Source organism: Perissodus microlepis, chromosome 9, assembly GCF_051167445.1.
Source record: "Perissodus microlepis isolate ML-2025 ecotype Zambia chromosome 9, ASM5116744v1, whole genome shotgun sequence".
In the NCBI taxonomy this organism is placed as follows: Eukaryota; Metazoa; Chordata; class Actinopteri; order Cichliformes; family Cichlidae; genus Perissodus; species Perissodus microlepis.
Genome location: NC_140469.1, coordinates 24,265,431 through 24,289,048, shown reverse-complemented (window position 1 = coordinate 24,289,048; position 23,618 = coordinate 24,265,431). Strand labels below are relative to the sequence as shown.

The 23,618-nt window shown below is 39.6% G+C and overlaps 1 protein-coding gene across 4 annotated transcripts in view; it reads right to left on the bottom strand.

Moving 5' to 3' along the window:
• The window catches only part of LOC146380578 (A-type potassium channel modulatory protein DPP6-like), a 253,820-nt gene that overhangs the window by 163,331 nt on the left and 66,871 nt on the right, over positions 1–23,618 (bottom strand). The window contains exon 1 of one of the 4 annotated variants that reach the window (XM_084939774.1): positions 22,768–23,329. The exons of 2 other annotated variants lie outside the window; for them this stretch is intronic. In XM_084939774.1, the coding sequence (XP_084795900.1) occupies positions 22,768–22,818 (51 nt within the window). In that variant the 5' untranslated portion in view covers positions 22,819–23,329. Of the gene's footprint in view, positions 1–12,432; positions 13,033–22,767; positions 23,330–23,618 lie in introns of those variants that run through there. One more of the 4 variants, XM_084939768.1, reaches the window with a different exon arrangement.

The window sequence follows — 23,618 nt, the reverse complement described above, 5'->3', positions numbered from 1 at the left end:
TGGGTGCAATGGGTTGTGAGCATAATGTTGAGGCTTTTCATTGATAACTCAAAAACCAGCCTTGCTATCTGGAAAATAATTTCATCTTCTTGATGCAGGATTGTGTTATTATCAGCTTTTTAAAAATGTTAACTGACAAACTAGCCATTTACTGACAATTTGCCACCTTATTACCTTAATCTCAACACACACTAAGCATAAACCAGTGCTGTAAACTAGATTCTGCAGCTCATCAGTGTCATGTTGCAGAAAGACATCCAGACAGATGAGTTATATGATTGTGAAATGTGATTACTCAGGTCTCAAAACCTATAACACTAAACAACCAAAGCCTCTTTTCATAGTATGAGACCTCAGCATCCAGTTAGAATTTCCAAAGCACTTTAGTATCATTTTGCTTTGCTGATATCAATCTTCAACCAACCACAATTTTATTATGCATTATTCTGCCAATGATTTTGTGTGTGCATCTGTTATGCATATGTGATGAACCTTAATCCAGTGCCATCATATTTAATAAGGAAACATCTCAGAAGCTGAAGCCAGATAAGTGCTGGCATATTTGCTTATTTGAAAATAAACAGCTTGTCACGAACATAAAAATGCACTTATCAAAATAATCCATTTTTATCTACTGCCAGTAGTTAATCAGTTGAATTTTATTCACTTCCTATCACACATTTCCCAGAATACCTTTCAGCAACATTACTCTAGTTACAAGCATAGACATAAAAGATGAGCATAGTTTCAGGTTAAAGCCTTAAAGCTAGCTTCTTTTTAATGGCCATAAAGAAAGATTATCCACGATGGGCTCATTAGCTAAAGCTATAGCTATTTTTATACTTTCTATGGCTTTGCAGCACTGTAAAGTCAAAGATGTCAACAACAGAGATGTGTGGATACCAGTATCAGTGTCTAAAGGAAAGATATGGTTAGTAGCCAATGGGATAAAGATTTAAGTCATTTATTCCCTTGCATGCTAGATAAACAAAGCCATCTTATGTTTAAAAAATGATAATTTTAAAGTCAGTTCCTCACCGTGTAATCTGTAAAAATTTCAAGCGACTCAGCTACTAATCAGAAGGTTGGTGGATGGATCCCTACTCTACCTGTCCATATCTCAAAGAATCCTTGGGCAATGACTTGCCTCTGATGCAATCATTGGATTGTGTATGTGTGTAAATGTTAAATAAAAAATATTAGGTATGGATAAAAGCTTTGTGTGAATATGAGTGTGAGATTAGGTGAACATGACTTCTAGCAAAAAGTGCTTTGAGTGCTGAAATTGAGCAGAAAGCTAAAATAGTACCGATACTAGTCCATTTACTTCTCAGTGTAGATTTCTGCATAATCATTTTTTTCATGTCTGCTGGAATTCTGGAAGATTTTAGGTTTCTTTAAGCTGAATGACAAATAGGTTAAAGCAGTGATTCCAAAAATTTGGTGCAGAGCCCCCTTGTGGGCTGGGAAGGCAATGCAGATGGGCTGCAGTAATAACATGTCTGTGAAGGTTCTCAGTCATCCAGGTCATCGTTGTCAAAGGAGCTTGCAAAGAAACGCGTCTGGACTTCTTTAAGTTGCTTGAAGACGTTTCACCTCTCATCCGAGAAGGTGTTCTGTTCTGTTCTGTTCTGTTCGAACTCAAGAACCTTCTCGGATGAGAGGTGAAACGTCTTCAAGCAACTTAAAGAAGTCCAGACGCTTTTCTTTGCAAGCTCCTTAGACTGCAGTAATAACAGAAATTCTGCTTGAAATTACTCAAAAGTAATTACAGTTACATATTTGTATAAATATATTTATGTAAAAATTGCGTTAACATTTATGATTTAAAACTTTTCTGAAATGTACTGGTTTTGTATTGATGTTTGGGTCCCAGTGGCAGGTTGGTCACACATTGGCCCTAAGACTTTGTATATGACTGGGTACCATTCCAATAATTTAATACAATTGGATTAAAGTGAAGATTTAAGAAGGCTGCTGATGCTAACACCTAACTGTGGTGTGGATTTATAGCAAACAGCAAACAGGAATATGCATCCTATTGCCTCAGAATGTTACCCTGTGTCAGCTGGGATTGGCTCCTGCCACTCTGTGACTAAGTGGGTTAAGCAATTTTGTTATGCAATCAGCATAACACAGATGTAAAATGTTAAGGGACTGACACACACAAAACACACGTTTGATGAATATAAACCTGAATATCAGCAGTGAATGAAAAAGTTTTTAAAAAGGGCCAAGTTGCCATAGCTTTTGCACAATGATGAGAGCAAACATTAGCAGTAACAGTAAACCTTAAACAGAACCAATCATCAAAAAGTAGAGAGTCTGTCAGTTCAGCTGTACTTATCAGGCCTCTCTCGAGTAGGCCGGGTGATATGCTCCCTACATTGTCTCCTGGGAACGCTATTCATCTTTTATTACATAACATACTTGTCAATTATCCACCTCTGGTTCTGATCAAGTCTTTCTCTTTTGGCCACTTTGCCTTTAAGGCAACATGCTTCATCTTGTCTGTGGCTCTGCATTCCTCTCTCTGTCCCTCTGTCTCTGTACTTTCTTTTAATCATCCTTCATCATTGGTATCATTGATTTAACCTCACTTTGTATAACTGGCCTTCAGTCCCTGCAGAGCCCGCTTTCAGAACAATACACATTTCAGCCTTTGCCTAAGATATTGCACCTCATTCCTAGATAGGAACAGGACAGCCTCTAGTGGTGCATCAGTGGTACTTCAACTTCATCTGACCTTTTCTTTACAAAGCTCAAAGACAGAGACAGAGAGACACTGACACATTCAGATCCATAGACGCTCTTATCATTTACCTCAAGGTGTGGTAAAGAAACTGACACTATAAAAAATGATATAAAAATATGCTCTACAGATTGCTTTGATTCACAGTGTCCTGTAACTTATGGTATTTTGGATTAAATCACATGAAACAGACACATCAATACACATTAGGACCACATCTAAACGCTGAACCAAACCTGCAGAGGTAAACACGTTCGGCTAAATATAGACGTGTGGTGCAAACACTTCTGGGAGCAAACTTCTAAGCAAATAAGAGTGGACAAATGGCATCATATAACAGCAAAGTCCCACATGGAGATGAGTTTGATGTCCAACATCAGTCACTCTTTAACATGCTTGCTGTTTGCAGATTGCTGCAGAGCTATGTGCCTCTCTGCTGTTTCCTCCCTAATCTTAGAAATACTGTGTCCAGTCATAAATAATGACTAAATCAGCACTCCAGTTTTCTGACCCATAAAAGTGAAACGCAGCGCAGCTCCTAAGCCCTGTGCTTGTGTGTTTGTGTGCATTTGTGCAGAGCTTTGTGTATGTGTCAGAGAGATGGATAGGGCGGAAAGGAGTTCTGCTTGAAGCCCAGTAGAGAAACATTTTGTTGAATGCCTCCCTGTCTTTTTCCTCCTCCTCCTCACTGTTGTGCCTGTCTCTCCCCACAGTGAAAATGCCTCGTGAAGAGGCCGGATATGAATTCATTTTACGCTGAGATGAAGTCAGTAATTTAGTAATGCCCACCATCTGTTATCGTCAGCTAGCTGCCAGACAAGCAGGGGCAACACAAAGAGAAATGCAGCACCAGCTGGAGAGTTGCAGACGTCAACAGTGAGAAACATGGTGCCACCTTGCTATTGATGAACAGCCCTTTTTAGAGTCATCTATACTCTATTTACTGAGCGGCAGCTTCTCTATTCCCCCCAAAATATAGCTTCGGACAGATATAACAAAAGCCGAACAGTGATAGGGAAGACAGCAGATTTTTTCCCCTGGTTCAAGGATTGCTATTATTTTTGGGCAGCAGCTTAGCTTTCAAAAAGGACAAATTTGATTCTGACATTATTTTGCCCTTCAGTGAGTTGTACAGGATTATCTCATGTTGTTGCCCTTCCTCTGTGCATGTTTAATCTCTCTTAGAGATTTAAAGAGAAAGCCGAGGGATTCAGCTTTTCTGCTTTTTCTTACATTTTACCTGTTCGCATAATTATTTGAGTGCTTTGCTATACATTATACATATGCACAAATGTATATACCAGTGTTTGTGTATAGCAGTTCATAAAGGTTTACTTCCAATTTTAAGCTGCCCACCATGGTCACTTATGCACAAGCCGTAACCTATAAGACTGAAAATTAAACTGCATTTCTTTCTAATGGGGATTCGAAAGCATCTAAGGAACATCCTCATTGCTTCAGTAGTGCTGCTAATCAAATGCACTTGATTAACTGATAAGGACCGAAAGCCTCTTCGCTCCGAAAAAAAAAAAAATGGCAGCACAGCTTAGGTTTGGAAACTTGCATCTGAACAAACCACAAGACGTCTGGAACAATGTTTTTTTTGGACAGACAAGACCAAAGTTGGGATCTTTGACTATAATGCACAGTGATAACCAAACACTGCATATCAGCACAGACACCTCATATCAACTGTCAAGCACAGTAATGGAGGGGTGATGATTTTGTGTGATTTTACAACCACGGGACCTGCATTCAATCACTCAACCATGAACTTCTCTGTATATCAAAAGTATTCTAGTGTCAAACGTGAAGCCATCTGTCTGACGGTGAAAGCTTGGCTGAAAGTGGGTCATTTAACAGGACAATGATCCCTATAAGAGCAACAAATCTAAAACAGAATTACTGAAAAAGAAAAGAATCATGGTGTTGCAATGACCCAGGTCAAAGCCCAGACCTCATCCAGATGCAGCATTAAGAGAGCTGTACAACAAAAGTCTGACAACCTTTTATAATCTACTGAAATAATGAGGTGCACTTTCTTTTTCAACATGACTGCAAAGCTGTTGTGAATTTTACATCACTCACTAGTTTAAGTTATTTTGTTTGCGTTGTTAGGCAGGTGATAGGTGGATACTACATGGAGTATATACCCAGACTATCTACTAAGGATCACCAATTTTTAATGCAATTATTGGAAAATTAACAGCATTAAAAGCATATCCAAGTATCTACTGTAGTTTTCCAGTGAAGGTCTACAATTTTATCTGTATGTTAGCACAAATAACAAACTAGCTGTCTGTGTAATGCATACACAGTATATGCATGACCATTACTAATCACTAAGCATGCTAATGTTAGCTGATAATTTAGCCTCCTCACTCTTGTCCATGACACAGACAGACAGACAGACAGACAGACAGACACACACACACACACACACACACACACACACACACACACACACACACACAATATTAAGGGTGACATCAGGGTGGCTAAGTCCATCTTTTATATACAGTCTATTATGTTTCCCGAAGAATGACAACAAATACGCCCCCACAGCCACCACTATAATGTGTACCTGATTGCTTATCAAGGGCTTCTGAACAATAAATAAGCCATACTACCACTTTCCAGTCTGCTGGCTGCATAATTTATCATTGGGGAAAATGTTGCACATGCTTCTGTCATGTTTGCTCAACAATAAGTGTTTGAGGGGGGGGAAAAAAGTGTTTGAGGACTTGCTGATGAAAAAGAAATTAGCTAGATGAGGAAACAGAGCTGGAGGTCAAATGGGCTTGTCACTGATATTTAGACTTGACAGGAATCAAGAAAAGCAATTGTTGATTGTAGACAAGCAGGAATAATTAAATCTGCTTTTTTCTGACTGGACAAGGATTTGTGACAGGTGTTTCCTCATCTTTCATTCTATCATTTGTCTTTGCGAGGATATACTGTAGAAATCTAAAAAGCACTCCGAAACTGTAAACATTCTCACTCAGTCGCATTACAAATGCACACACGCACAAAGATCTCCAGATGCCACCATGAATCGAGTGTGTAGACTGATGACTCTATCCTTCAAGTGCCATTATTGATCACTCACTGACTGTTAACTAATCAACACAAAAGAAGGCGAACTCTGCCAAACACTGTTTCTGTAATGAGACAGAATGAGGTGAGCCGTAGTTCATTATTCTAAACTAATTAAGACCAGTTCTCTGGGAATACAAGACAGTTGCTACCTTTATATGCATACATTTAAGAGGTTACTACTTGGCCATAGCTACTTACATGTACTGTTCTCTTTATCAAATTAACCACAGTGCAGAGCATTGCCGTTTACTTCACGTTACAACTACAAACTGAAAATAAGTTATGTACCAGAGAGGCTCCTACATTCTTGTAAGAGCCACCAGGTTGTGATCTTTGTGGTCGCAAAAAAGAGAATTAAGAAGCCTTGACAGGCTTGATCTTTATAATCACTTTCTTGAAATTACTCATGTGGGGTCTTACTAAATAACATATTAAATATGTTTTGTAAATATTGGTCATACTGGATACTTTTCCTTTCTAAATTTCAGAATGGAGGCTTATCCAGGGTATGCTCATTGGCTAATGGCTGGTGACTGACAAGCTACATCTGTCCTTTATGCTATATCTGATGTTCACATTACCATTTTGCTCTGTAGGGGTACAATGCTAATCAAATACAAGTTTGACTCTCTCTATAGAGGCAGACGTTTTGGCAGTTTGCTGGTCTGGAACATTGAAATATGTGTTAACCACAATACCAGTCTTCTCAGCAAGTTGCTCTTCGATTTCTTGCAGTTTCTGCGAGTTTGCATGATGAGATCTTAGGTTGAATTTGGGACAAGACCTCAGACTCTACAAGCCTCAGTTAGCATGTTAAATGCTAAGGTTCATGACAGTACAAGACTGAACAAGTATGTCTTGTTTGGAAAGGTTGCCGGTAGAAAGCCTCTTCTTTTTAAAAAGGACATGAGAGCATGGCTAAGGTTTGCAAATTACATGGGGACAAACCACAAGAATCTTATTACAATGTCCTTTGGACAGACAAAACAGACATGATGCATCGTGGGAGATTTGGTGAAAACCAAACAAAGAATATCAACTCAACACTTCATATCAATTTCCAAGCACAGTGGTGGAGAGGTGATGATTTTGACTTATTTTGCAGCCACAGCACAAGAGTCATTAAATCGACCATGGATTCCTCTGTATACCAAAGCATGATATAGTCAAATGTGAGGCCATATTTAAAACAGCTAAAAACTGGCCCAAATTAGATCATTAAACAAAGCTGTGACCCCAAGTACAGAATTTGTGGATAAGTGGTTAATCTGAAAACAGTGGTGCTCTGCACTTGCCAGGTACAGTACAATATCAAATAGATTATAAATAACTGAGTACTGGTCCAAGTGAGCTTTATCAAATAAGCATTCACGCTGCTTCTATTAATATACCATGACCTACACAAATGTACCTTGCGAAATATATACCAAATCGGACACAGGGTTTTGTTTGTTCAAATTCATCTTTTAATATACAGTAAACACTATTGTCAGAGTATGAAGATAGTCAAAAATATGATATGCTGCAGGATTTAACATAGTAGCAAGGGATTTAGATAACATGAGAGAAGCCTAATCACAGTCATGAATATGCTGAATTCAAAGTAATATAGAAACGATTACAATTATGAGAATGGTAGTGTAAAAAATAAACCTGATCTGTTTGCCCAGTGTGAGGGAAAAATTATTCCCATGACTTATTTAGAGAACTATTATACTCCAAAGTAACCTCCGCATCTGCTGACACGGTGAAAAAAAAAAAGATATAAAAAGCACATTCTTTGATACAGAGTATATTTACTGCTTCATTTTTTACTGTTTTCATCATTATTATTCGTGTTATCGTAAAAATGAAATCTGATATTGGCCAGCTTATTAAAAGGGCATTTCAGGGCTCGGCTGTCTCATAATCCATACCCTGAAAAATATCCTCATTTTGTCCGCATGTGCGTGTGTGTGTTTTACAGAGAGATAAAGAAATGGGGAGAGAACTGGTGTGTGTGTGCGTTAATGTGCAGTTGTGGATTTATCCCTTCTCCCCCCTCCTCATCCCTCTTAATGCAAAGTGCAGGCGCAAAGCCATTAGACGGCAGAACAAGTGAGATGAGTTAGGAGAGGGTAAAAAAAAGTAGAACTGTGGGACTGTGTGCCTCCCAACACTCACACATATATCACACAAAAACGCCCGCATGTCTCGGTTTGCTAGAGGTCTGAATCTTCACCAGATCTCTCTCGAGTCTCATTACGATTGTGCTGATTGTAGTGGACACGGGCAAACAAAGACGAGGTGTTTACTTGTGTAATGGGGCCTGCTGAGGAAAAAAACAAAATCACACCACAGGGATGAGACTTTGATAGAAAAACACAAAGATCCATTTCTACTTTTTGCAGGTTTAAATGCCATTGGAGGACATATCTAATTAATGAGGCTGAAATAGGATCAAGTGGGAACCCAAAGGCTTTGCATGTAATCAGGCTTCCACTGGACTAACAGAGGGTGAAAGGCTACACAATACTGGAAGATTGAACTTTTCATATTTCTGCTTTTCCATAGTTGAGATCTGCTGAGTATTAGCAGATGACAGTTAAAGTTACTTCAACATTAAAACTGATCTCCCGTATATATCCCGAGGGCATATTGCAGACAGCATAGGCTTGCATAGAGAAAGCTTTGCGAGGAGAAAAAAACCCAAACATGTTTGATTAGATTGTAATGAGTTGTTCCACCAGCCTGCAATCATTATCAGAGGGGATTTCAGACTAAGATCACTATCAAATATATTGACAGAGAAGGATTTAGCCCACAGTAGAGAGTAAGTCAAGCTCATGCCAAACAAAAGCGATAATGAGTTGTTTAAATGCATTGTCTCTGTGAGGCAGACTAATTCCTATGTATGGAGTCCTCATAGTGAGAACAAACACTGATCAGCAACTTATTATACAACTAGGAGTATATATAAGCAATCTAATATGATAATATTGTGATTCAATAATTCTGTTGGTACTAATTAGTGACTGTAGTACCACAACTATGAACTAATTCTGTGATAAATCTAGCGTGTCTCATTTATACAGTATCTGCCTATCTATAATCTATCATGCAGCATGTACGAGGGCTAAAACTATATCTTCTCACATTATAATACCATAGTAGCTAAAAATTCTCTTATCATAGTGGCGGAAGACAACAAAATATATTCACTCTAAAACACTGCACTGGATATGGTGCTTGATTTATTGGATGCTACTTTTAAAGTGCCTTGTTTATTTCAATCCAGTGGATTTATGTGACATCCAATTCAGGATGAGCAGTGAGGTTGGAGCATAATCTGGCTGTCATAGTGTGAAACGTGGGGTACAGCATGGACAGGTTGCCAGTCTGTCTTTGGACTGTGGGAAGAAATGAAAGTACCCAGGAAAGAAGCCACACATGAGAAGAACATGCAAATTCCACAATGCAAGGCTCCCCTCGTAGGTACTGGGCTCAAATTTAAGCCAGTATAAAAAGAGTCACACAGAAAGTGCAGTGTAAGGGTGGAGCAGCAGAGGAGGAGAAAATGCTGGGTATAGTTTTGAAGTGGCAGGGCTGAGCTGTGTGGTGGCGCTGTGGGGAGCCCGAGTCACTGGATGAGCTCTTCATCCCAGTGGGCTTTAGTTCTCATCCACACAGCATGATGTAAATGTCACCTCCACCAGACTCACTTATTAAGGCCACGCAGCTGGAGAGACGCCAAAGCTTGGACTGACATTCAAAATGTGCTCTAGTCAGAAGCAATATAAGAGTACTGTTTAGATATGAGTTTAAATAGTAGGAGCACTTAAAAACTGAACCAGTGAAAACACTGTGTTTTCCCCCCTGCCACGATCACTGAACAGGCCTGTATTCAGAATTCTTTCTTCTGCAGTATCACACAGCATGCTCTCAGGTGGATATATATGGACTATACATCACTGTTTATATTGATTTCAGATCATGTTCGAGTTCCCTGCACCAACAAACATAAAGACATGACCACCAGTCAATAAATCAACCTCATGTTATATTCATTCAAAGCTCAACCACCGTTTTACCTCCTGCACCTCTACAACATTAGAGTCTGCAGCAAGACAGCTAGCTGGATAAAATTGAAAAACAATAAAAACACACCAAAAGAAAAAAAAAAAATGCTTGATCCAGACCCCTGCATAAAGTGGATCTGGAACCAGTGGCTCTATATTCTAGTGGGAAGGTTAGCTGGGCACTCTGAGTAATCACCTATAATAAATATTTCTGCCCTGAGTGAAGTGATCTTACCCAGGATGACAGTATCTCTCTCTATGCACAGGAAATAGGGGGTCACTAAATGACTTGATCAGCATGAACACGACATGGATCATATGCAGATTGGTACCAACTTATTCGGCAACTTCAAAACACCGAATGAGTTTCTCTCTAGTACTTTCAGAGACTTTTAGAATCAGTGCTGAGGGGCAATGAAGCTGATCTGGTGGCACGTCACGACCCAGCACCTTACTAACACAACTTATACTCTTTGTCACCAATCTGTACATGCGTATGTATAATTCCAATGTGAAAGTTCCAAAACTAAATATACCAAAACCTAACAGGCACTTAGTTGGTTTCATTGTTTAACAGACCAAATCTCTCCATCTTCAAAGTTAGCCATATCTCAAATACATGGGGATTAAAGGCATGCTTCTTTATTGTCACCTTAGAGTAAAAATAAATAAATAAATTTCACCACCTTGCATGTTTTACCACCTCAACATTGATTAAGTTAATTTCATTTCAAATACCAGGGTTGAGAGATGACTACACAGGCCAGACAGATTTGTTGAAAGAAAAGAAAACAGAAAAGTTCTGTTTTTTTAAACTATCTTATAGCACCACTAACTCTGATGCAGCCATATTCCAAATTGGGCTTATGATGGTGTATAGGTTGTATCCTGCAGTTGACATGCAGTTAGACAGGGGAAATAACTAGAAATTTATCAGGCAAGAAAGTATCACTAAAAGAAAGTGAAAACATTTTTGCATTTTCAGTTTAACTAAAAATCAAAACAAAACAATGTTGTCAAGATTTCAGCCATTAAAGCAAACATAAGATTTGACTTCAAAATCTGGACTAACCTTGATTTCAAAGTCTGAAGATCTTCAAACCGTTCACAACTCTAGACTAAAGTATGTCCTTCTTTGTCTTTTAATAGATTCACTTTCATTTTGGCAAATTGCTTTTTGACAAATTGTGGATTCTCCATTAACAGCTTTACTTTTGCCACCTGACCGCAGCTGCTTTATTTTAATTCTTATTCTAAAAGGGTATAAGATTTAGAAAATTAGCAATAAAGTACCATTTTTTAACCACATCCTTTTGTGACAGTAGATCAGCTCCTTTATTAAATGGCAATATTTGTTTTATAAAACTTGATTTTTTTTTTTTAAATAAACTGACCCACTTGCAGTATATTTGTGCCCCTGTTTGTTCATTTTGTTTACTTGTTTCATGTGAAAACAATTATATTTTTAAATCAAGAAAAATAATATCAAATGTTTCTTTATGTTTCTAAAATGTGTGAATAATTTTCATACTATATGTTTTGTATCTGTGATGGTGATGTGATGTGGTCCACTAAGTGCAAAGATTTAAAAAAAAAAATGTGTTTACGGGAATACAAAAATAGGGTTTTTTTGTGCTTGTTTTTTTTTTTTTTTTTTTTTTTTTTTTTTTTAAATAAATTTAAGACAAACAAACCTAAGTGGCCCCATTAAACCTGCTCTGTGGATTTATTCCCTCAGCACTGCGGAAAGCGGCAGCAGCAAGTGGAAGATCAAGTTTCAGCACCATGGACAGCACCACTTTCATGTTTATCATCACGTCAGGCTCAGACAGGCGCTTTAAACGGTCAAAAGTAGATTTTAAAGAGCCTGGAAGACCTAAACGAGTCTGTAAAAACCACTCCCACAAATAAATAAGCTTAGGTAAACAAATGTAGTTTCAGAACTGAAGATTTTTAACGACATTAAAAAAAATGCGAACATGTTTGGAGAAGGTTGGAAGAACGGCAAGGAGACACATAATGATTAGCGCAGATCCCAATAAAACCAATCAGCATGGAGGATTGGGGGGCGGGGGTGTTGTTGTAAGTCACGATTTAAACATTAGTTCTAATCTAATTGTAAGGCACACTTGGGTTACAGTAGCATCCCTAGACAAATAAGCAACACTCGACAACCTCTAACGGAGGTGTCAAAGCACTAAGAAGCCATTTGTAAGATTTATAAAGTTACCAGAAGGCGCCAGAGAACGCACGTTGCTTTTCAAGAGACGTAAGTGATGCGTCATTTATTGACAGATAAGCCAACCATTGAGGGGATGACGTAAGTTTGACAAGTCTGCCTTTAAAAGGGGAGAGCAAGCAGAAGGGCATTAAACAGACTGGGAGATTTACTAGCGCCAAAATTCCATATATTACGCCAATATCCAACTCGCTTAGTGTGTCTTAGAGGGCACATTAACTATCTGAAAGTGGTCAGAAAATGCATTCGGACAAGTAAAGGTGACTAGAGTTTAAGTTTCTTACATCCTCGTCCTCGCAGCGCCGGCGGTGCTGCTGAAACCGGGTTCGTTGGCTCTGCGCCGCACTCTCCCCTTCCACACTTTGCCCGAGGAGGTGGCTCGCCTCTGGAGGGTTGGGGAAGGATTTGTTCGTGTTGATCTTGCCGGTGAATCTCTGATACAGTGACGCCATGTCGACTGCTTGTCATAAAATAAAGAAGGGATAACTTGGCTCTGCTCTCAATCAATAAATGCGCGCGCGCGGACACACATATACAAAAAGTTCGAGCAGGTCGATCCGCTATGGCTGGAGTGATTCGATTACATGACGCTCTCGTTCAGTTGAAAGAAAGAAAAAAAAAATATCACTCTGTGTTCAGGATGCATGGCACGTACTTTCAGGCTCGCCGGTCGGGTCTCAACGATCCTGCAGCAAAGCAGTTCCCACACTTTCTCAACTTGATCCCGAACTGATGCAAATACAAGGAGGCTGAATCGAGCACCCCGGTCGGACCCGAAAAAAAGGGGAGAAGCCAGCCTGGTTGATATCCCGCTTCTCTTTCCCTCCCTTGTGGTAGAAAAGAAGGTGACGGCTGATAAACGTCCAGGGAGTGATGGGGCTTTGCCTTACAAGTATTCGCAGACACCAGGTGGTGTGCAAAACAGCTGCGAATGACACAAAGCAACCTTAACACATTAAAGTGCAGGTTTTGCGGTGAAAACTTGCGGTGATTGACTTGGCACATAGATCAGGTTCTAGTATATCTAATAGTTGTTGTTTTTTTTTGTTGTTGTTTGTTTTGTTTTTAATCTTTGCCCCCATTTGGGTTACAGAGCCGCTTTGCAGAGAGCAAGAGTGCCCTCATGTGGACCACGGCGCAGAAGACCCAGACAGGCATGACATATTTTCAAGGAGACAGGTTTTCATAGAGCATAAAATGGGAAGATTGATTTCTCTGATATCACTCAGTGAGATTTCCCGCGGTCCCAGTCTTCCATATTAGTTTACACCCTCTGTGTTTCAGGTGACAGGTGACAGGTGACAAGAGACGCTCATTTGCTTTCCTATGAAACAACAAAAATATACTGTTTTCTTGCAAAATGCAAGCTGCAAACACAGAGATGAGACGAGTCACCGCCTTTAAGACAGAATAAACTTGCATTTTAAGCCTGGAGCTCCATTAATTCACACATCAAGCTAATTATTTCTATTACTGACTCATCTGCCTGTTGGTTTCCTGTTTTAACAGAATAATGATGTATAATTTCGAGGAGCCCAAAGGGACCACTTCAAATTGCCTGCTGTCATCTCAGCAGCCATCCAAATCCTAAGGACACTCACTGTCTTGTTTATTACTTTCTTATATCCTCACTCACATCTGAGATGCTGTACCTGATAAATGTTTGGCTTTTTTTTTCTTTTTTTTTTCTTTTGTTTTACATAAGACGTGAATTAAATGATTGCTTAATTATCGGTGTATCTGTTTAAACGAAACAACTTTGAATGTTTTGAAATGAAGAAAAGAGCCACTTTTACACCCGCTAAAGTAAACAATTACACACTTTAAATGTCAAGAAGGAAAACATCTAAAGGCAGTCAAAACAGTTTCTTTGCGATGCTGACTGGCCTCTAAGACACACTTCTTTTTTGCTGTGCCAGCTCGAGGAGACTCATTTTATACAACAGACCCGGAATCTGTCATCTAATTTGATTTTGTGAGTAGTCACAGGATACAGAACACCTCCCTCTGTGTATTCAACAAGCTCAGCATGCTGGGATTTCTGCCAAACACAGACTAACTCATCCACTCACCACAGCCCAACTACCTCTCAAGTCCTCGAGTCCTCAAGGAGAAGCTTAACGCCACATGAATTGCAAACACCCCTCACATATAACAGCCCACATCTGTTTAAGTTTACCCTTTAATTAAGATGACTTCCTAAAAAAAGATTAGACAGGCACACACTGCCACAGCTTCCAACTTGCACAGTACAGACTCATGCCCACCCCCCCCCCAAAAATGTGTTTCAACCCATCAAATCCATCTCAGACTGTGGCAGACAACCCAGAAATGGAATTCAATTTTTAAGTACTGTGATGCGATTAAGCAGAAGGAGAAGAAAAGAGAAAAAAGCCTGTGAAGCAAGATATGTCAAACAGCAGGAAATCCTGAGAGCACTGATGCAGTTAATGTTAAGGTGGGCTGCGTAACATCCTCAGCATAATTATTAATAAAATTAAGAAAGGAAAGAAACTTTCCAGACTGGCATTGTGGTCTGACTTAGACTCGCTGCTATTTTCTCGTATCCGATTAACTTACTGACTAAAATCATATATGGACAAAATTGGATTATTTCTGGGCCTCCCCATTGCTGGATGTAGAGCTAAATGCAGCAGTGCTGTGAGCAGATCAGCGCTAAATCTGGGCAGCAGAGGGCAGAGTTGCATGTTCTAATCCCAGTCAGAGTATTTTGTTTGTGGGCAAAGACTGGCTGACATTAGCTGAGCGGGACACTGAAGATTTTAAAAGGATGAGAGAAGCTAAAAAAAAGTCAGTCATACTGAAAAATACACCTTTCCTAATGATATTACTTGATAACCAAGCAGAACAGAGACAACTTAGGAGCTTCTGTTTCTTTTTACCTACAAATTGTATTGAGCAATCACAAATGCAATCTTCCCAGATGTGTAAGTGTTGGGGGGATTCTTTCTGTGCCAAGAATTCACTACTGTCTAGTGCCTAAGAGCAACTTCATTTCAAAATATTTATTTCTATATTTTTTAAAGTAAATAAATGCCACTCAGCTACCTAAGGAAAGAAAAACATTAATATGACAATTTTGCTTTCATTCAAAAACTGCAAGCACACTCACAAGTTCATTTGCCGGAGCATCCCATTCTGTCAAGCAGCGATCATGATTTATGATGGATAGTTTCTCATTTCATGCTGCTGTGCAAGAGCCATACTTATCAGGCCACATGTCTCTCCCCGGACTGGAACTACTCTGGAGGGCTGCACTCTCTAAATCCTTTCCTCCATCATAAAAATGAAGGCAGTGCAGAAGCAGCTGCCACAGTAAAGGTGGCAGAGGGAGTTGTTGGGTCGCCGTCCACAGTATTTTCAAAAGCTGTGTCACTGCCAGCACATCTTCAGCTGCTGGACTGCCAGACAGCAATTAATGTGTGCCGAGGGAGGCGGTCGATCATTCTGACAAGCTTTAAGCAACATGAATTATACAAAAGATCAATTTTTTTATGCTAAGGGAATAAATGTCGAAGGTATTAAAAGTTCATGATTTAAAAGGTGAAGTTTAACCCTCAAATTTTTGCCCTAGGAACCCATAAGAATGACAATCCATTAGGGATAAGGGGGCCTTAGGGACACTTTCTTAGATAAGAATCCATTCTAAAAATTGAATCTCACAACTTGCACAAATTAGGATAAGATGAACTTAAAAAAGAATGAGAATGAATAGAGTCATACAGTGCTGCTCTCATTACATTCACACATATGGCACTGGAGCAATCAATCTAGCTGGAAAAGTTGAAACAGAGAAGGCGAGGTCTTCCAAGTATGTATCAAATAAAAGACACGTTTGACCTTGTCAGAAGAAAAGAAAATCCCCCAGCTGACGGTGTGACGGGAGCAGGCATTCACAGCGGGAGCAAAAGTTCAGGTGAGGAAGAAAGAAAGAGCGAGAACTCATGAATTTATACGGTGGTGTCACATTTCATTGTTGCAGTCCATTTCTCACTGAGGATACTGTCATAAAGCTCCACCTCCAATCCTGAGCTTCACAGAGAGAGGATCAGTAGTCATTACCCGAGATATTCGGGTCTGTTGGACCTCTAGCTGACGATGTGGGAACCCAATTTGAAAATGCAGTCGCTTAACACACCCCGGCATCTGTCCCTAAGTATCTCCAAGATGCAGCAGCTGCAGTTTAAAATGTGGTAGGTTAAAAGCCTGATTGATTTAAAGGCTTCTTCTTGGGTTCTTGGATTCTCACAGAAGTTTCAGCTTTAGATTAAAAACCTTTTTTGTGTTCTCCATGCTAGTTGGGGAATGTGTGTATACGTGTGTGTTTGTGACTGTTGGCTTGAGGCTTGTTTTGAATGACAGGGGGAGATTGAAGGTGGTGGAGCCTGACGCTGTTGGACTTAAAATTAAATGGCCAAATTAATAGGTGCTGTCACTTGCCGCTGTGAAACCACCTACTCGCCTCAACACCAATCCGAAGGCAACATCGCTCTTTGATCGACACTCCCCATCTGCCCCAGCGCCGGGGCGGCAATCTCTCATGACGAATCAGAGCACTGGGAAGGAGAAACAAATCTCGGAAATGACAAATAACACGAGGAGGGGGGGAAAGAAAAAAAAGTTTTGACAAATCATATTTTGCTCATGCGGCAATTTTTATGATGTGTCTATATCAACTGTGGATTTGCCAGCAAAGTGACATGAAGCATGGCGAATTGAGCTGAAATCCTATTTGAAATGGGCAAGATAAAGTCCCCAGGAAATTTAGAGGGACAGCATGAGCAGGAAGGAGGTGCTGAAGTGGGGGGAAATAGAAAAGAGCCAGGAGCTGTGAGCGGGTGTGAGCCGTAACGATGGGTGAAACATGTGTGCCTATCAAGTGTAAGAGGCACAAAGGTAATCTGCAAATGCAGGGCTGGAGAGGAAGAGGGGGGAAAAATGCATTTGTTATCTCAGGCTTCACTGTTGACTTGGATCCCATTTCCCAAATAGGACCAGCAGAATCATTTTACGTATGGTGGAGATGGTGGTCCAAGTAGAGAGAGTCTGTGTGCTGAGGGCTGATTTATCTTTCTGGCAGCTCAGCAATAACCAAACAAAGAAATCCAGTACCAGGCCTTGGTACTGGATTTATTGCTAGCTACTGTATGATCCATGGCTCTTTTTGAAGAAGCATTATTCTAAACAATAACTATAATTAACTAAAACCTAAAAACTTTCCATCACCATTATAATAGTGTTTCTGTTTTGTGCTGCTTAAAGGGCTAGTAAGTACAATTTCAACATTCAAACTATTTTTTTTTTCTAAATATGTACTTATATTTTCATGAATAGAAGGAACTGTAACTGTAAACTGTAATTTTTTTAAGTCCTTTACTCAAGCCACCCACAGAGCTAATATGTACATAAGCTTTAAAAGATTACAGTAACACTGAAAAGGTTTATAAAGGTGTTATTAGTATGACTGCTTCAATCATGGATAAGAGCATTGGGCTACTTTTCAACTGAAGTTGACTCTTAACATCTGAGTCAATTCATAACGCTAATTAACAATTACTATGTTATCTAACAGTACTTTCAGTACTGACTGAAATTAAGCATGAATAAAACTTTTTTGTCTGGATCAGATTTTTCTCATTTCATCAGCTTCAGTGTTAGGCCTACAACTCCCAAGACACTTAGCATGTCTTTTGTTATCATTTCAATAGAGTAACCCATCCCAGAAAGAAAAATTACAAGGTGTGTGTTATAATTACAATTTTTTAGATGTTATCTAGATGTTAAAGCTATGTGATGTATAAAACTGAGTGTGTTATGTTAAGTCACAGTTTTAGATGAGTTACTGGTTGCCATTGGGTTCAAGAATGAGTTATTTGGAGTACATGTATTTGTTTCTCTGTGTTTATACACGACTCTGCATTTAATTATGAGTTATTATTAATCTCTGGCTCTCTTCCAAAGCATGTCTTTTGGCCCTAACCTCCAACTGGTAGCAACAGATGGTTGCTCCTCCCTGAGCCTGGTTCTGCTGGAGGTTTCTTCCTGTTAAAAGGGAGTTTTTCCTTTTCCACTGTCGCTGTGCTGTCTCATAGGGGTTCATCTGATTGTTGGGGTTTCTCTGTATTATTGTGAGGTCTTTACTTTACAATATTAAGCGCTTTGAAGTGACTGTTGTTGTGATTTGATGCTATATAAATAAAATTGAATTAAATTATTAAAAACATCAGTAACTGTAATTGTTTTCCAGATTTTTAGTTACAACTAAGTTCCTACAAAATTATGCAGTTTTCATTTCTGATGTGTCTATTACTGCTGCTATGTCAAAGCAGTCTGTGGTGGGGTGTGGTCTCGCCATGCTCCCGTCCTGGGTTTCGGCACCACTTTAACAGACGCAGAACAGACCCGAGCACATTTCAACACTTTTCAGCATCTTTCTTTATTTCAGTTGTCGTTTCCAACTCAGCTGCACCTTCTCAGCTGTCAGCCCCATACAAACACCAACAACCTCACTCAGGACCCAGTCCATACCTAAATGTAGTGGAGGTGTGATGAGCTGATGCCGCTCAGGTGTGTCCGCCTCCCCTGCAGCAGCGCCACAGACCACGCCCCGCCAAACAGTCGTTGTCTGCATGCATGGTGTTTTGTGAAATGGGCATCCCTCTGAACTCATCCCACATGGACATGTGGTCTCAACTTCTTTGGATTCCATTTAAACAGACTGAGAATACTTAACTGTCATTTTTCAGCATGCAGGGCTCCAAACAAAGGTAGAAACACTCAAATGAGACAAAAACTGGTCTCCTGACTGAGAAGCTATGTTTAACTCAATTTTTCCTATTTTCTGTATGTTTTATAGTTTTACGCAGTAGACCACAGTTTCTTCATGGTGACAATGTGTGCCAATATATGATAATGTGTAAAAAAGAAATAGTCATAAATTGTAACAACAGTAATTATGTCCAATTAGATACCATGATTTATTTTTCAATAAGATCTCAACAGCAGGGGGCAGTGGTTTGCCTGTGAATGTGTTGAACTGTTTATAGATGTGTGCGTATATCCCCATTTCCTCAAAAAGCTTGTTTCCTGTAAGTCTTCATTGTATATAGAGAAAAGTTTTTACTAAACAGGTTTAATAAAGGTTGCATTAATTCCCTGCACCATCAAACTGGTATTACACAAAAGTACAGCATAGCCCTAGTTCAGCTTCAGCTGATGTTTCTTCAACACTATACATAGATGTTTTTAAGATAAAATCATAATCGCTAAAACCTATTTTTTAACAGTTATGTGCAATAAGTGGCTCCAAAATATATTTTTGGGATGAATTTTATGTATGGCAAAAACACTTTTTCATTCATTCGTCCAAATTCTGTCTGGCACATACATATTTTAAAACTTTGGTTATCTCCAGTACAGTTTTAATTCCGTTAACAATGCTCAGCTGTTCACCGTGTGGGCTGGAGCTTATTAATTTATTTTAATACTGTACCAGTTGCTTCCACAGAAGTGTTACCAGACGAACAGTATTAATCTACAGTAAGAAGTCAGGCGCCTAGCTACTCGACTTCCCTGTTTTCTTTATTTTGATGCAAGAACTGCTTATTGCAGCACAGCATACGCCCAAGCCCTCTGTTAATTTGTACCTCCAGATGTCCCTCAAATTATATCTGCATGAGGTGTACAGAAGCCAGGAACGTGTTTAGAAATGGGATAAAAATGGATGGTGTAAATAAGAAAGAAAGAAAGAAAGAAAGGTTTGATAAAAAAAGGGTCTGAAAGAAGGAAAAGTTCTAATAAATATGCCCCAACTAGACTTTTGGCATTTGAACTTGCCGCACACGTACAGTATACACGCGCACACACACACACAAACCTCAAATCCATGATCGTGAAAAAGCTTTGTTATTACTACAACAACCTGCTGTCATTATCTGATGGCTTTTTAATTTGTTTTACTAGAGGATTTCAGTTACAATTTTGACTGGAGGCCAAGTGAACTGGCCAGAATGCATTAACCATGGCTTCAATTAGCAGAGAAAAATCAATACATTCAATTCCACATTAGTCATTTCTCCACTCAGCTTTTTTTTGTGTTTGGTATTCTGGCTCAGAAAGTGAAAAGGTTGTGTGAATGACTAAAAAAAACATATAGAAAACCCGTGGATTTAAAGTAATTATTGATTTGTTTGAGGAGAAGTAGGGTTTAAATGCCACAGAGGAGCTGCGTCTGAGACAAATGTCCACAGAGAAAATCGCTTATTCATATTTCAGCCTTTGCTGCGTTGCAGTCAATCATCTGTCATTTCCAAAAGAATCAATACTGAGTCTCGCTTTTTTTCTAATATATCCCACGTTTTTACAGAACTAATCTGCCACATACCACAAAAAGTGTTTTCTAATAACATTTATATATTTCTACCAAAATGTCATTACAGCACACTCTGCTGCACACTCCCCCCTCCCCCTGCTTCTTACTTAGCAAGTGAAGCATTTCTGCCTTTTAAAGTGAGAAATTTCCATTTGGGATAATAGTTCATAGGAACCATTTTAGTGGGAAAAAAAGTGATTGGAATTAGATGCATTAGCTGGCAAATGAGACATCTTCACATGAAGTAGTGATATGTGTTGTCTGCCTCGGGAGGTATGAGGGAGCTCTGTATTAAAATCTGGCACATCAAAACTCTCAGACAGGCCTGGCTGAGGTTCACGGGCTGTAAATCATCTGATCTGCATGTATCAAAGGGCTGGACCCCGCCAGGCTCTGGGACATGGGGAAGGTGAGCACTGGATTCAGCATATTGATGTTAAAGTGTGCTAGTGATGACTAGTTGGTGAAACACATTGAGACCTGCGGATTCAGAGTCTAAGAGGACAGAGAGAGGATGGGATGGGGAGGGAGACCTGTCAAGATATGAATCCGGATGCAGCCTGAAGGAAAAGATTGATGGGTTTCTTTACATTTTTTCAAACTGAAAATAAAATACTTTTCCATGGCCAAAATGAGCAAAAATTCAGAAAAGCAGCTACTTTGCTGCTTTGGGCTGGCAAAATCTACCGTGTTGAATATAAACCAACACCTACACCTATAGTTAACAGTGTGCGCGACACAAACTATCAATAATAATAATAATAATGATAATAATAGTAATAATAATAATGATAATAATAATATTAGATCAATCTGAAAATTCTCAAAGTAACAATTCTATTAGTTTCAGAAATGAGCTAATTATATAAAAGGAGCAGTGGGAAATAAATGCAACAATCTAACATAAAGTTGTTGTTTTTTGTGTTTGTTCTCTGTAACCATAATCCAAAAATCCTACTTTTGTAAATGCTTTTTTACCAGTGGAGCCTGGAAGAGCTGTTTCTTGCTAGTAGCTATACATAGTTGTGTATTTATTTGCTATTTATTTGCATTATTATGAGTCAGAGGAGACACTCCAGCTGTGATGCACCTCACACTCTGAGTCAGCCTGGTGATTCTGGTTTGCAGGATCCTTTTTAAAAATGGACTTTAATGGCTTTCCCAAAATGGTATTGTCTATAAATCGCTGAATATGGGACTAAATATGGGATTTAAAAAAAAAAAAAAAAAAAAAAAAGGTGTTGTTGTAAATTGTAGGAATTTAACAAGTGACCCAGACCAATTGACGTTCTCTTACAAATGCTTTTCCTTTTTTTTTTTTTATTGCACATCATCTTTCTTGCCATGCACTTTAAATAAAGAGTGCATGTTGTAAGATTATTTAGTGAACACTTCAATTGTCAGCTCCTGAAAACTAATATTTTATTCAAGCTAATTAAAGATTTGCAACTTGACCACAGTTGCTCACACACCACTCGAGGTGACTTTAGCTGTCTAAAAAAATGCAAATACATCTAACTGTTGCCACATATTACTGTAGCTTCTCCTCAGTTTATTGGATTTTTGTGTCGCTCTACAGTGCATGTAAGCATTTAGTGGCTACTGGTACTAAACTGTTGATTGTCAGAGTGTAGCAATCCACCTAAACCCATGAAAAAAATGTTTGTTGCAGCCACTGAACCCAGGGTCACTTGACAAGTGTGACGGAGAGCCTGATTTAACTTCCACCTTAACCCAGGAGCCTTGAAATATGGTGAGTGAGTTATGAATGGGAGCCCTGGGGGGGCAGCACTAGCCATCAATGATGCAGTCATCCTGTCATTGTACCCAGACAATATAACACTCACAGTCCAGTGGTCTGACCCAGTGGGTTGCTCATGTCGACTGACACAACGGACCAGATTCATGCTTGAAATCCAGAGAATGATTAATATTTTCATTAAAATGAGAACCCTGCCAGTGAGTATGCTTTTAAATGTGATCTTTCTTTTTTTTTTTTTGTAAATGACAGAAAACTGGCAACAATTCAAAACTAAAAAATGACAAAAGAGCAGGAAGTCTGAAAGTCTGATTAGTGAAACAGCATCATGCAAACCACATGGGCTTAAATAGCAGTAATAAAGAAGCGGCATGGACTCAGAAATGCTAAGCTGCAGCCGCATTCAGTGATCCAGCTCAACAGTTCTTCAGTATGCACACTACAGCATGAGTGCAGCTTCAGCCTTACCATTTTGGAGGTGGTGGTATCGATCTGCTGGGTGACAATTAGCATTGACATGACTGAAGTGACACTGAAACCTCGTCCTGCGCTCTGCTCCTCTGCTCTCCTTTTCTCCAGTACAGAAAAAAGTCCTCTGGACAAGTGCCGAATGAGTGGGAGAATTCACCTAAAGTGGGAGGATTAGTGAAGCCCCCTTCCCCGAGCCTGAGACCCTTCTGTCAGCTGACTGGCACACTCCAGGCTCACTTCCACCTTAGCCAATCAATCACATAGCTGCATGGATGCTGTCTGATGCACTGTGATCCATTTGCCAGGATGGGTTCTTTTGGAAATGTGTGCTCCTCGGCTTCACTCGCTCCGGCTGTCGCGCTTCCCCCCCTCCTCAAACACACATCACACACAAACACACTTCTCCCCTTTCTCCTCCACAGCACTCTGGCTATCCCTCTCTGACTTTTCTCAGCCTCTTGATCTTTCTCATTGACTCTGCTCCTTTATGGGGTTTATCAGTCTTTGTCTCTCCAAGACAAGTCGTCTTCTCGAACTCTCACTTGTAGTAGCTGCACACAGTCTGTGCGTTCGGCTACTCTCTCCCCTCCCCTGATTCATTCTCAGTCTTATCCCTACCTTTCTCCCTCCCTACTAAGCTCTTCCCCACAAGAGGCTGGCTATTTTTTTTTTCTTTTTTGGCGGGTTCAGCACCTGAACTAAATTGGAGGTTTTAACATAATCTTTTGGTCTGGCTATGAGAGAGAGACATCTGCCAGCCAATGCAGCCAAAGATCATTCTTTTACATCTTCATTGCTGCTTTAGTGAGGCAAAGGTGTGCGTGTGTGTGCGTTTATATGTGTCTGAG